The sequence below is a fragment of the Rhineura floridana genome, chromosome 5 (genome assembly GCF_030035675.1).
Source record: "Rhineura floridana isolate rRhiFlo1 chromosome 5, rRhiFlo1.hap2, whole genome shotgun sequence".
Lineage (NCBI taxonomy): Eukaryota > Metazoa > Chordata > Lepidosauria > Squamata > Rhineuridae > Rhineura > Rhineura floridana.
In genome coordinates this window covers 160,402,824-160,417,712 of record NC_084484.1, presented here as the reverse complement: position 1 = coordinate 160,417,712, position 14,889 = coordinate 160,402,824, and the positions used below count along the sequence as shown (strand labels likewise).

The 14,889-nt window shown below is 42.6% G+C and overlaps 1 protein-coding gene across 4 annotated transcripts in view; it reads right to left on the bottom strand.

Annotated features, from left to right (window-relative positions):
* The window catches only part of LOC133385502 (protein NPAT), a 28,472-nt gene continuing 13,583 nt past the window's right edge, over positions 1-14,889 (bottom strand). For 3 of the 4 annotated variants that reach the window (XM_061628654.1, XM_061628656.1, XM_061628657.1), the window contains exons 11-18: positions 10,687-10,786; positions 9,850-9,978; positions 6,036-7,640; positions 4,296-4,411; positions 4,106-4,205; positions 3,776-3,833; positions 1,637-2,750; positions 1-697 (exon numbers count right to left, since the gene is read on the bottom strand). In XM_061628654.1, the coding sequence (XP_061484638.1) occupies positions 620-697; positions 1,637-2,750; positions 3,776-3,833; positions 4,106-4,205; positions 4,296-4,411; positions 6,036-7,640; positions 9,850-9,978; positions 10,687-10,786 (3,300 nt within the window). In that variant the 3' untranslated portion in view covers positions 1-619. The remainder of the gene's footprint in view (positions 698-1,636; positions 2,751-3,775; positions 3,834-4,105; positions 4,206-4,295; positions 4,412-6,035; positions 7,641-9,849; positions 9,979-10,686; positions 10,787-14,889) is intronic. The other variant, XM_061628655.1, reaches the window with a different exon arrangement.

Sequence of the window (14,889 nt, the reverse complement as noted above, 5' to 3'; positions counted from 1 at the left end):
CTTACTGTTCATAAAGATAGTAAGAAAGTTAAAGGCTTTTATTGTAACATTTGCAACTAAAGGGAAAGACGGGAACAAGGGAACAGGAACAATAATTCCTACTATAAGATGAGCTGAATTGTCATAGAAGTTAGCTAGTTATCCAGTTAAGACCTGGCTAACTATTAACTAATTTTTTTCAACTAAAGCCAGCTATCTGATGGTGTGGTTAGGTTCAGTCCTGCACTATAATCCCAAGGACAATGACTAGAAAGCAAGTTCCACAATTTAATGAGACTTACTTCCAAGCATACTTAGGATCAACAGTGTCTGTCACTATGAAAATGTATGAACAGTTTTTGTGCACATTTTGGCAAAACACAGTCAACACCAGGTGTTAACAACAGCAGTATTTTGTAAAACTCCAGCATCTGTACAATATTTACATTATCCTACATGTACAACTGTGCAAAATTAATTGGCTCTATGTTAAGTGCTTTCTCATAAGTAGATCCACCCAAGTTATAAGCTATCAACTTTTTCAGAACCAGCGTGACTTTCTATGAAGCTTCAATGCACTGACTTGAGCTCTCATTTTGTTATTTCCTTTCGAAGTTGCTAGAAATCAACAGTTTGATTTTTATTCATCATAATGCAAAGATAACAAAAATTTATCCACATCCATTCCAGCAGGAAATGCAATTGGTAGCTTCTTCTGCTGAAAAAGGAAAGAGAAGTAATTAAGACCAACAAATTCAGGTGCTCAAAAACTGCTTAGCTCAAAGAACTCAACATAAACATGTTCCTTTGTAAAAACTAATACAGTACTGTAGCCATGGCTGGTTTCTTGTATCCAATGATTTTTTTCTTTTGAGGGGCAGACTTCCTCATGCTATACATATTGCAAATGTTTTTGAACTTTCCTCCGTTTCAAAAGTAGTTTGTCAGGCAGCAGAGGGGACTGTTTAAAAAACAAATCCAAGACCTAGTTGCACAGTTCTTTGGGGATATGTAGGTCTACACTTGAAGGAGCGAACAATTACATTTTCCCCACCCTTTTTCGGGGGGGGGGTATTCAAATTAGAATCGCCCTCCACCCTGTCCAAAAAAAGGCATAACAACCAGTGTTCCTCTCATTTACAATGAAATGTAGCTAAACACTGGACCTGGATTTAAATGGTCAATTGGTAAGTGTTCCAAAGCTTCATAGCTATAAAACACTAAATCACAGAGGTTGCATCAATTCACATTCTCTTACAACTACAGCAGACCAATGCAAAAGCACTTCTTTCTTCGGTTGTAGGTCAGCTTGCAAAAAACGGGATTTGAATCTGTTAAGCAGGCCAGGCCAAGCACCTGTGATCCATTCAATAAAGAAAGGAGAAAGACAGGAAGAGCAACCAGGGAGGTTACTAATTAGAGTTTCTTTCCCCAGCCAAATATTTATTCTAAAAAGTTACGATAAGCACGGAGAAGGAATTTCTTCCATTAGTACCAGCAGGAATCTAAGGAAAGCCATATTACAGAATGCGCTGTGCAGCCATGTTTCCCATTCTAGGTCCTGGGATTAACAGGTGCTATTCTACCATGTGCATGGGCTGTGCTGAAACAGAAACAGTATGATGATGCTATTATGTTTGAAATGAGGACTACTCACCTTCACTTTCTTCTTTTTTATTGGTACTGTAAAGTTCTGGATATCTTTTTTATTGGCATTCCTCTCGCATTCAATCATGTCTTCCTGTTTCCTTTTTTTTGCACTTCTTAGAGACCTAAATTGTTGTGTATTGTCTTTAAGAGGAGTAGTAGTACTAGTCCTTGCAATAGCTGCACGTGAAAGTATCATCAAAGTGTGGGCAGCCATACTAACACTATTTTCACTGCCCGTTTCACTAGCTGGGCTACAGGCTGGCAAGTCAGGAGTGGCCGGAGGGACCATGATCCTTGGTGTTGTACTGTCTTCACTGTACCGCCTACATGTTGGTGTCCTGATTATATCAAAGGTATCCTCTGAGTGTCTATCACCAGTTCCCGAAGGTGTACGGGGTACTGGTAAATCCCCATTTTCAGGTAGTTTATTAGCAGGGCTGTGCCTCTGAATGTCATGTAGCATTTCCACAGCTTGTTTAGTTAATGGACTGGTCAAACAATGGGCTTGGTTGGGAGATTTTGTTTGGTCTTTTTTTGGCTCCTTTGAAGGCAAAACTCCTGAATTTTTACTATTTGCATTTGACTGGAGCCCCTGCTTTTTAGTCAGTTCTTGAGCCGACGAGCTGTTCTTCTCATTATGAAGGTTAACACTCTGTTGGCCATTTGAAAGGGTTGCCACCTCCTGATTTTTGGGGGATTTCTCAACAATCCTTTCCAATTCATTCTCTTTATTTGCTGTCTGCTTTCTTAACATATCTGATGCCAGTCCTGGACCTGAATGTCTTCTCTCAGATTGGCTGTCCTTCACAGTCAAGTTTCTGCTAGAAATATCAGGTTTACATAAAATCCTGGGCAAAGTTCTCTCTCGCTCCCTCTTGCAGGATTGAGTTTTAGCAGATGAAAGTACAGCACTGGGAGAGTTCCCAGAGACTAAAGGATTGTCATTCCTTTCTTTCTGTGGGGCTTGAGTATTTCCTACTGGAGTAGCCAGAGTGTTGTCAAAGCAAAGCACTCTTCTGTGGCTTTCATTCTGTTTCGAAGTGGAACTTATGGTATCCACAGCAACAGTCTCCAGCTTCTTTTTCAATTCTGTGCAGACATTCTTGTCCGAGTTTGCAATTCTGAAAGGGGGAGGGGAAGTAGGGAATATTAGACAATCCAATCATGAAATTCCTATTTTCAATTATTTTGATATGATTTTTAAAAACTATTGCTCAAGGCAATAAACTTGTCAGTTGTGTTAATAGCCTACAGGAGGAGTGGGGAACCTTAGGCCTGGGGACCAAATGTGGCCCTCTGGACCTCTGTTCAACCCACAGAACTCTCCTCAGGCTACACCCCTCACAACTGAGTGCTTTTGGCTAGCTTGAATGTGCCACTGAATTCTGATAGCACCTCTTGCTTGTCTGGATGGAGGGCAGAGAGGGTGTGTAGCAACTACCCTACTGTACAGATGCAAAATTTACATTAAGTGGTCCACACACATTTGGCTCTGGCCTGTCAGGACTGCTGTGTGGCCCCTAGAAGGTTGTCCAGAAGGGAAAGTGGCCTCCAAGCTGAAAAAGAGTCTCTATCCCTGGCCTATAGTACCAAATACATTTAAGAGGACATCCCCACCTTCAATTTTAGGTTGTTTTTAAATGGTTTTAATGCCCTATTTTAAAATTGTTGTAACCCACCCTGGGACCTATGGATGAAGAGTGGGTAATTAATGATGATAATTATTATTAAAAAATCTTGACAGCTCAACTACATGTAAAATTTGCTTAATGCACATAAAGCCATCTCAGGCCTGAAAACCCTGAAACTGTTTCACTGCAGAGCTAAGACAAGACTGGCTCTAGAGGTGCTCCCTAGTCCATCCCTAGGCAAATCTTCTACGGAGCATGTCTCCTGGTGACTAGAGAAAACAATACTCTGTGAATGGCAACGAACAGGGAGAAGAGATACGTACTTTATTTCTTCTACTCAACAAAATTTCTGGAGCCTCATATGAACATTCACATTAGAAGCATTTTGCTACTATTTTTAAAAAACTTGCATTCTTTGAAGAAATGGAAGGTAAAAGCTGCAAACAGTCCATACCATCTGCCCAGCGATGCTGAGAACTGAAAAGTTTTATTGCATAAAACAAATGTTAACTGACCTTTGTACTCGAGAAGCAGGACGACTTATTGGCTTTAATCCACTCGGCACTAGCTTTCCTAGAATATTTGTTTAAAAACAAGCTGTTAATTAAGAAACAAATGTTTTTTTCAATTCAATCTTTTTTTTCAATTCACAGCATCTGTGAAAGCAGCCTTTTGTTTTAAATAATTTCGTATGGAAGAAAAGAAAAAGACAAGTCAAACATTATTTGCAGTCCGCTACAATAGTTTTTACCTGCAGAACTGAAGGCAGCAAAGGGGAGAGTAACCAATGAATGCTTTCCGGGGCAGCTATATATTTGGCTTTCCCTAGCATATCACCAGCTTACCTGCATTTGACTTGTTTCTTGGGATCCTCTGAAATTTGGGGGGGAGAGGTAGTTTAGGAACACCACTGCCTAAAGAAGTCTGTACTGGCATATGCAGAACCTTGGGAAAAGTGAAAATAAGTGCAATGAAGGTTCTCGTAAGATTTTCCAGCTCAAGAATGACACCAGAGATTCAGTGGTAGCACTTTACCTGCCGGGGAGCATCTGAGAATGTGTTTCCATTTTGTCCCATCAAAGATACAGGAATCATTCCCACCATTCCCTGCAATACAGGTTGCACTGGAGATGCGATGATGATAGCAGAACCTAAAAATTAAGGGACTCGTGTGAGCAAAAGCTTTTATTAGTACTTATTCAAAGAACTTTGAGAAAGTCTCTTTCTCTTTACACAAGTGAACAAAGGTCAAAGAGTGGTCCAAAGGCAAATGACATAGCTTTACTAGTAGAACAAAACACGTATGACCCTGTAAAGCTAGCTGGAAGGCAGACTGCCTGCGAACCGTATATAAGCAGCTTTAAGCTCTTTAAAGAAAGAGCAGTTAATGGCACTAATCAGATTATTGCCACTTCATACATAAACAGGCGTTCACAGCAGCAAATTGTGTAAGGGCTCATATATGAGTAAGTTTTTCCACATGGAGCGACTCAGCCTTTCCTAGGTACACAGCTATATGGAGGAAGTAGTTTCTGACCTAAGGTGTCCCTGGATACATTTGCATCTATTTTAGCAACTATTTGTGTGACAAACTAAAACTACTGGAGAAAGCTCTGCCTGTAAAGCAAAGATGCAAATGCAGAAGCCCTTGTTTGTGTGGGAATTCCTGGGAAAGTACTCCTTCCTATGTACTTCAATTCCAGGGTGGGATCTTTTCTTTTGCTTTCTTTTCCTCTGCCTAGCTTGCCAAGAAGTTATAGGTGAAGTGTTCCAGTCTAAAGTTTAAAAGAAAAGGCCTAGTAGCAGGTTGAAAATGTGGGGGGGAGGGTTGCTAGGCAACCATAACCTGATACTCTATTGCAGAGGTAACCAACCTGGTGTCCTCAGATATTAAGAAGAGCTCCAGTCAACCCTGACCACTAGGCAGGCTGGTAGGGGTTGATGGGAGTTAGTCCAACAGCATGTTTTTAAAGATGTTTTGTTTTAATGTATTTTAAAGTCTGTTTTTATGATGTTTAAAGTGTTTTTAGTGCTTCTGTTTGCTGCCCTGGACTCCTGCTGGGAGGAAGGGTGGGATATAAATCAAATAAATAATAAATAAATAAACATCTGGAGGGCACCATATTGCTACTAGTGCCCTATTGCTTCCCAATTATCTAGAAGCAGTAGACAGCATAAGGACAAGGCAACCATTTATATACCGTTCTTAGTTCTTATTCCAGTCTTAGAACAAGACTCGACAAAAAAATGGCTTTGATGTCAGGCTAGTTTTGTGGCTACAATAGTGAGATTCAGAAACAGAGAAATTTAAGCCTCCAATCTAATGGAGCGGATTTCTCGAATACTTTTCACGCGCGCATGTGTGTGTGTGTGTCCTCGCTGCTTAATTCTAAAGAGGCAAACAAACCAATTTACTCACCAACCACTGATTTTGACTTATAGTAAGATGAACCCTGCTTCCATTATGCTAAATGAATATTAAATCCAGGAATCAAGATTTAGAGATTACTGATATAACAGTTGGCCATAGGAACAGAGTCCATTCGGAAATCATCCATACTATGAAATCTCTTTGCATGTGATTTTTGCCCATGAGAAACCAGATGTTTTCAAATCAGTTACTAGAATTTTCCATCTGGCTATCATGACATGTTTTATCATAAGTTACCTTTAAGTGAAGAACAATGATAAGTGCTAACTTATTTAAATATTAAAGCAACACATTATTACCAAAACCAGTACAAACTTCTGTTAGGGTTGTTAACCAATAGTTACCTTGTGAAAAGTTTGGAGACATTGGCGGGTTCATAGCAAACAAGTTGTTTGTTCTAGGAGGAGTCCGTAACTGTTGTGTTGGAACCTGTGATGCAAGTGATGTTGAACTGCCAGGCAGGACAACTAAATTTGATGGAGTAACATTTGTATTTAAGGCTGTTGGCTCTGTCATACAGGTGGCAATATAGACGCTGTTGGAGTTGCTGAAGGATGTGCTTGTGGCCGGCATCAATTGTATAAATCCCCCATCCTTGGCAACATTTGATGCCCCCGCAATGGAGAAAACAGTACACTCTTCATTTGATATGTTGAGTGTACTTGCAATAGAGTCTTGAGGTCTAAGGACAAGAAGGTTCTGTTCTACTAAAGCCGAATCCCCAGTTCTTTCAACCTCTTCTGAAGTTATGCATCTGGTTGGTCCTGATACTTTGCCTGGTGATTTAGCTGGAGAAGACAGTATTATAGTTGGCAAGTTTTCTCCAGTAATGCTGGAAACGGCATTGTTTAACTCAGCATCTGATGAAATGAATGGGTCATCGCTGATAATGATTTTTAGGGAAACGACACTGGCGGGATCTACACCTGCTGCTTGACTGCTAGATGAAACACTACCAGCATCTTTGCTCCCTGGAACTGATTCTACATCTGATTCCGGAAGAGAACAGCACACGGTGGATGTGGTAGGATTGCTTTCAGTAAATGTCTCTGTAAGCCCCTCATTATCAGGAGACTGAAATAAGCTATCTGCATCTGCTTTTGTGGAAGATGGTTCTTGCATTTCAATCTGTGTGATCTCAGAATCTTCCAATTTATGATTGTGTTGTTCTGAACAAGGTTCTTGGTGCACAGGCTGCTGATCTGAATGAACACTGTTTGAAGTATCTACAACTTCAAGCTGAAGCTCTACAGCACTTTGATCAGACACATTCACTAGAGATGCTGCAGGAGAATCAGACTCTAATTTATCCTGGGCTTGACAATGAGAGAAAGCATGACTGTTTGTGTTTTGCTGGTTAGGTACAGGAAGGTCAGCTGGCTGTTCCAGTATCTGTTCTAGATTTTCATTTGTTTCTGCTGAATGGCTAAAGTTGGCTGTATTAGTTCCTTTCAGCATTTCATTGTGACCAGTTCTCAGAGGGGACAGCAATTTTGCACTTGTCTTTTCAGATAGTGCATTATTAGACAATGAGCAACACTCATCTCTTCCAGACAGTGAGATCTGTGGAGTACCCAACTGATCATACTGCAAATTGGGTAAATTCTGAACATCCTGACATAAGAGGTCCTTATCAGTTCTACAGTCTCTTGCATCTGTTCCTTGTTTGATGCAAGCTCCTACATTGTGTCCACTGAACTCTGGGACAGAAGGTGAATTTTGTTCAGAATCAAATGCAGTCTTGCGTTCAGTTCTTTGGTCAACTATTTCCATTTCAGCAGAATCGCTTTCACTCCTCACTTTAGAGTCTCCAGGAAATTCTCCAACTATTACATTTTCCATCTCCAGATGTTCTTCCAAGGTTACATTGCTACCACTGCAACCTGTCTTCAGAACACATGCCTCTTTTGAATGATCCGTGTATGACAGAATTGCTTGGGAATGATCACCTGCAACAGATCAATACAGTTCACAATAATCTATTGTTTTGGAGCACTCCAAAATGCCAGGACAATGTTGCAAAAATAGATTACGCCACTCTAGTTCAGACATTATAAGTCCACCACACAGCAATAGTAAAACATTTACACACTGGCCCCCTAGGACACTATGTCGTCATTTTGCCCTCCCTTGTTTTCAGCACCATCTAATGCAGCCTTTCCCAACCAGTGTGCCTCCAGATGTTGTTGGACCACAACTCCCATCTTTCCTGACCATTGGCAATGCTGGCTGAGGCTGATGGGAGTTGTGGTCCAACAACATCTGGAGGCACACTGGTTGGGAAAGGCTGATCTAATGTCTGAAACGCTGCCCTGTAGAAGAAAATCTCTCCCCAGACCCCCCAAAATGAGACAACAAGGTTCCTCTACTGATCAGTGTTCAAGGGGCCATGAACAGATACCCTGCCTTTTATCCAAAGGTTACAGGGAGCCCAATCAGATTTTTCCTGTCTCATTGTAAGGGAATTGACATGACGCAGTGCATAAGGCTGCCGAATGAACAGAAGGAGGTTAAGTGCTAAGACCTAGTACTTCACTTGAAGACTGGCTTTTTTTGCTGACAAATTTAAAAGCTTAGTCTTGGGGCAGAGACATCAGATTCTTCTTGCTGCTATTCACACTCCACAGGAGACATTCTCTCCACACCCACATATTTACAGATGAATATTTTATTAGAAATTATTTGTGACTGTGTCACTTATGACACCATAGTCAGCCATAAGTACAAGGAGTAATAGGAAGGGTTTAGCTTAAAGGTTTCATCTATTTATTTCCGATTTCTCAGTACAGTAGTAACTGCAGTTGTAGCTTTCACTATATTTTAATGCTGTAAGAACCTGCCTTATTCATCCATAAGATGACACGGCTCACGATTGGCCAAAAGTGCAATTCAGAGCTTGTCTTGCCCCTCTTCATTTACAAAGCTATACTAAATAGCTACGAAGCTGATTTTGGCTAACAAAACATTCTTATAGTTTAAAAATAAGGGCACAATCTGTATCCCATTTACATTAGTGTAGTACCATAAAGGTCACTTAGCTTCACAGTGAGCTTCACTGTAATCCATGGTGCTCCACAAATATATGGTGTCAAAATTTTATTCCACCTTTAGCCCCAAAATTGAGTCTCATCAGGGTGGCTTACAAATACTTAACACCTACATGAACAATAAACACACACAGCCATATGAAATAAGTCAAATAAACCAATGCTAGTCTTGTGCCCCAAGACAGGTCAATTCTAAAACAGGGTAGCATCCTTCCACCTCCATTTTCACTAATTCAGGCTGTGCCATTGCTTTAGCACTTACATATCCCAAAAGGAACATGACTGGACTCCATCCATGACCCCTGTATGTTGTGGAAAGACATACTGAAAAGAGAGATGACTGTAGTGGGACTGGTGGATACTGCAAACTGAAGCATGGTCTGCAGGCTGCAAACCACAATGCTGGAGGTGTGTTCTGCATGACCTCTGTCTTCCTGGTAATGGTTTGCAGCAATAAATATATGTTGTAGTTAACCAAGTCCTACTCAGAGTAGACGCAATGAAATTAATTAACCTCAGTTAATCATGTCTATTAACTTCAGTGGGTCTACTCTTGAGTAGGACTAGCACTGAACGCCGCTCCCAGAAACTAATTCTGGTTGGAATTCAGATATTACTTAACCCCATGTACTTAAATCTTGCTTTCTGTTACTGACATGTAATCAGAATGGCATTTGAGCTCCCAAGCCAGCGGTTGACAATAGCTGTCATTCTAAGCTGATTTATGGAAATGAGGGACAGGGAGAAAGTTACCTTGGTTAGAAGTCAAACAGCAGTTATCATTTGGCTATATAAAGAACAACAATGCTTGTATTTTCAAAGAAAGATGGAAGTCTAGAAGAAACTTAAGTATTTAATCAATTTGCAACCCAGTCCATTGCGTGTTTACCTAGAAGTCAGTCCCACCCATTTCCACAGGTCTTACTCCCTGTTAAATGTGCACAGGATTGCAGCAATAACAATTTTCACATGCACTTCTCAACTCTCCCTGTCTCCAATAGAGACTGCAGTCCACCAGTGTAAACAATTAAGGTTCCAAGCCCTGAAACAAAAGGGCATTCTGCAAATATAAAGGAAAGCAGATACTGGAAAACTGCTTAGATGTGCTTACTGATTTCCTTTGTTGCAATATAGCTTTCAAGTGCTTCCAGGTTTTCTTCATCCACTAAGATTGCATTCTCTACCCCTCCATTCTGAGCAGGAATACTTTGAGAAGCATTTCTACCGCCCTTAGATTTACCTGTTTTTAAAAAAGAAAAAGAAAAAAGTAATTTTGGGGGATACTGAAATTTGATTCAAGGTATAGATGTTAACCAGAGAAGGCAAAAAGAAAAAACATTACATTATACTCAGAATCTGTTCCTTACTCAGGTATGTTTTTCTGTTTTTACTAAAATTATCCTTAAAACAATTTTAGGCAATCACAGAAGGGCAAAAGTTCTATTTTTTCCCCAGCATCAGATTTTTTTCCTACCTGGCATCCAACAAATTAAATCAAATATGAATGGTAACCCCCACCTTTAAGAATCCTGGGAGGGGAGGTAGAGGGCTTCTGGTGTGCATCAGTCACAAATGACTTGACAGTTACCTGGCATTTTGAAGGGTTATATCCCTAAATACTTTACAACAGTGCGAGGCATGACATACACAGTTCCTACAAAACTCATAAACCTGGTTATGCTACACTAATTAAAACTGGAGACACGTTTAGCAGTGCAACCCTATACGAGTCTATTCAAAAGCAAGACCCTTTGAGTGAAATATGGTACTTTAACATGCTAAAAATAGAATCACAGAATCATAGAAGGGGCCTACAAGGCCATCGACTCCAAGCCCCTGCTCAATGCAGGAATCCAAATTAAAGCAGAAATCCAAATAGATCACCCCTTAATCTTTAAATCTCTGCATCATTATGTTCATGGTATTCAGAGTGATAAATAGATCGTACCAAAATCAAATATATCGAAGAGTCCTTGAAATGCTGGATCTGACTCAGTTTGCTCCAGAATCTCCTGGATGGCTTCTTCTGTCATGTGAATTTCACCCTGCTAAGTAGGGTAAAAATCAGAAAAAAATTATTAAAAAAAACCCCTCATCTCAATGGTAGAAGCTAAAGTGACATCACCTATATTACAATGTTAGAACTCATCTTGATTGTACTTGCACCTACCGTAGCTCCAAATGCCAAGGGAATGTTATGCCAAGGGAATGTGTGTGTGTATAAATAGATATAAAAGTTCATAAAAACAGTCTTCAAAATATATTAACACAACAAACATTAAACCAAAACATTTAAAAACATTTTAAAATAAGCTTTAAAAACATTTTTAAAAGGTTTAAAAATATAGTAAAAAGCAATTCCAACACAGATGCAGACTGGGATAAGGTCTCTACTTAAAAGTTTGTTGAAAGAGGAAGGTCTTCAGTAGGCGCCAAAAAGATAACAGAGATGGTGCTTGTCTAATATTTAAGGGAGGGAATTCCAAAGCGTAGTTACCACTACACTAAACGTCCATTTCTTATATTTTGTGGAACAAGCATCCTGATAAGATGGTATCTGCAGGAGGCTTTCACCTGTAGAGCGCAGTGATTGATTGGGTATATAAGGGATAAGATGGTCTTTCGGGTATCCTGGTCCCAAGCTGTATAGGGCTTTATACACCAAAACTAGAACCTTGAACAGGCCAGTAGCTAATAGGCAGCCAATGCAATTCTTTCAGTAGTGGAGTGACATGTAGGCGATAACCTGCTCCAGTGAGCAGTCACGCCCTCTCATTTTGCACCAGCTGCAGCTTCCGGACCAACCTCAAGGGCAACCCCACATAGAGCGCATCACAGTAATCCAACCTGGAGTTTACCAGTGCATGGACAACAGTGGTCAGGTTATCCCTGTCCAGAAACAGCCGCAGCTGTCTTACCATCTGAAGCTGGTGAAAGGCACTTCTGGGCATGGAGGTCACCTGGGCCTCTAGCAACAAAGATAAATCCAGGAGCACCCTCAGATTATGGACCTGCTCTTTCAGAGGGAGTACGACCCCATCCAAAGCAGGCAACTGACCAATTATCCAAACTTGGGAACCACCAACCCACAGCGTTCCTGTCTTGCTATGATTGAGAGTCAGTTTATTGGTCCTCAACCAGCCCATCACAGAGTCCTGGCACCAGTCAAGGGCTTGCACGGCCTCTCCCGATTCAGATGTTACAGAGAAATAGAGCTGGGTATCATCAGCGTACTGCTGACACCTTGCCCCAAATCTCCTGATGACTGCTTCCAAGGGCTTCATAAAGATGTTAAACAGCATGGGGGACAAGGTACCCTGCAGCACCCCACAGCACAACTGCCAAGGGGCTAAAACACATTCGCCCAATGCTATTCTCTGAAAATGACCCTGGAGATAGGATCGGAACCACTGTAAAACAGTGCCTCCAATACTCATCTGATCAAGTTGGCCCAGGATATCATGGTCGATGGTATCAAAAGCCGCCAAGAGATCAAGTAAGAATAACACTCCCCCTGTCCTTCTCCTGATAAATGTCATCCATCAGGGCGACAAAGGCCGATTCAATCCCATAACCAGGCCTGAAGCCAGACTGGAATTGGTAAAGATAAGAAGGGGGTATTTGCGACCAGGCGGTAGTTGTCACAGACCAATGGGTCCAGGGTGGGCTTTTTCAGGAGTGGTCGGATCACCACCACTTTCAGGGCAGCTGGAACCACTCCCTCCTGCAACAATGCATTGGCCACACTTGGTGAACCCCCCTCGGCAACCTTTAATAAGCCAAGAGGCAAGGGTCGAGAGGACTCGTTGCTGGCCACATCGTCACAAGCAGCTTGTCCACATCATCAGGCCACATCAACTGAAACCATTCCTAAAAAGTTGCGGCAGACGTCGTACTGAACACCTCATTGGGGAGTACAGTAGATGTGGATGAGGCATCAAGCATGGAGGTGAGCAACTTTACCCACAAAATGCCTTGCAAACAATTCACAGCTGGCCTCATAAGGGTCTAAAACTTCATTTCCTGGAGTTGATGTCAACAGACCTCTGACAATACAGAAAAGCTCCACTGGATAACTACTTAAGGATGCAATGGTGGCAGAGAAGTGGGCTTTATTTGCCACCCTCACTGCCACACAATAGGGACGGTTATGTTTTACTCGTTCCCAATCAGCCTCACAGTACATCTTTCACCACTTGCACTCTAGCTGTTGTCCAGCCTGTTTCATTGCGCTTAGCTCACTGGTGTACCAGGGTGGAAACTGTGCTCCACAATGCTGGAGAGGGCGCTTGGGGGCAACCGTGTCAAGCGCCCAACGCACCTTGCTGTTCCACAGCATGACAAGGGCTTTAACAGGGTCACCTGCTCTATCTACTGGGAATTCCCCCAGGGCATTCAGGAATCCTGTGGATTCCATTAGTCTCTGAGGGCAGACCATCTTAATTTGTCCATCACTCCTGCAGGGAAGGATTGGAGCCATAAGTCTAAACTTCACCAGGAAGTGGTCTGATGGTCCATCATGGAACTCTAGAGGCAGCCTCAGCATGGACACTGAAATCACCCAGCACTATCGTTTTGGGCTCCTCCAATACCACAGCCAAGACAGCTGCAGCCAACTCGGTCACAGAACCTGCTGGGCAGTAGGGTGCACGGTACACCAGCAGCAACCCTGGTTTACTGTCTCCTTGGCTCAATACCAGGTGCAGGCCCTCGCAGCCAGCTCCAAGACAGAGTGGGTTCCTGGTGACACAGATGGAAGTTCTGTAGACCACAGCCACTCCTCCTCCCAATCCCTGCAGCCTTGTGCTGGTGTTGCACCAAGTATCCAGAGGGGCAAAGCTGGGTCAGATCAACTAATCCCAGCTCACCCACCCAGGTCTTGGTAATGCACACCAAATAGGCAATTTCATCCATGAGCAAATCATGGATGTGTGGTCTTATCGTGTACCAATCTGTTGTTAAACAACAGAACACACAGGCCAGTGGGCACAGCAGATGAGCAGCAAGGAACCTGTCCTTGAGAGGAGTTGGAGCAAGGAACAAGGTGTAGATAGCCTTGCCCTCGTCTTCCAAGGTAGTTCACCACCTCCCCATGGTTATACCTCCCTCTACCCATCATCACTGAAACTGGGGTGGCATCACCTATGTTCCTCCTTACTAAGACTACTCCTAAATACCTATGAACCCAAGAGCCCACCAACAAAACCTACTTGAACCAATTATCCCAGCAGGCCTCTGAGAGAATTGGGAACAGTCAGACCCAATCAATACTTTTCACACAGGGCCATCTACTCCCTCTCCGTCTCACACCCAGGGAAGGCCAGCCTTCTGCCACTTACAGACTCTCACTCTGAAGGCTCTGGCGCCTTTCTCCTATCGTTCAGTTCACTGCACAGGCTCTCACCCTGAGCAGGAACTACACATGCACCATACACCCTCCCCACTACCAATCTCCTCCAGATTGGTTTATAAAAAGAATAGAAGGGGGTAGCGCCCTCGCAACTCCCTAAGGGGCTCCCCCCATCGGCAGCAGACACGTCCGTCGCCCAAGGGCAGCCGGGCTATTATGGCCCCTGACCCAGCCAGGAACTGATCTAAGAGGCTGCCTCTCTCTGGAGTCCGGGTCAGGCAAGGGGCCCCATTCTTGGCGGCATTTACCAGGGACTTCAGCTGTCTCAAGAGACAGCAACCCATTGGAGAAAGCAAGCAAGCACCCAGATGCTCAGGTACTCACTCCCAGGGCAGGTCTTCTCCAGTAACCCAGTGCTACAGCTGTTCCTCAAGATGTTGCAGTGTGGAATGCTTCCATTCAGGGCTGTAGTCGGCCAGCTATGCCCTTTTCCAGATTATTCCATTCCATTCCCCTCCCATGTGATTTGCCATTCATCCTGCCTCAACTAACAGCTAGCACTCTGTGCTAGCTGAGCATTCTCAGTCCTAATAGAGCTGTTTCTCTTTCCTTTAGTTTTTTTTCCCCTTAAGATTTTTTTATTTTTTATTTCTGCAAATCCATCTCTCATGTGTGCAGATGGTGCCATTTTGGCTACACAAGTACCTCTACTCAGAGAAGTGAGCTTGTTATTAGTGTATAGGATTTGTCTACTAGACTACTTCACTACACTCTACGTGGGGCTTTCTTGAAGATTGTTCC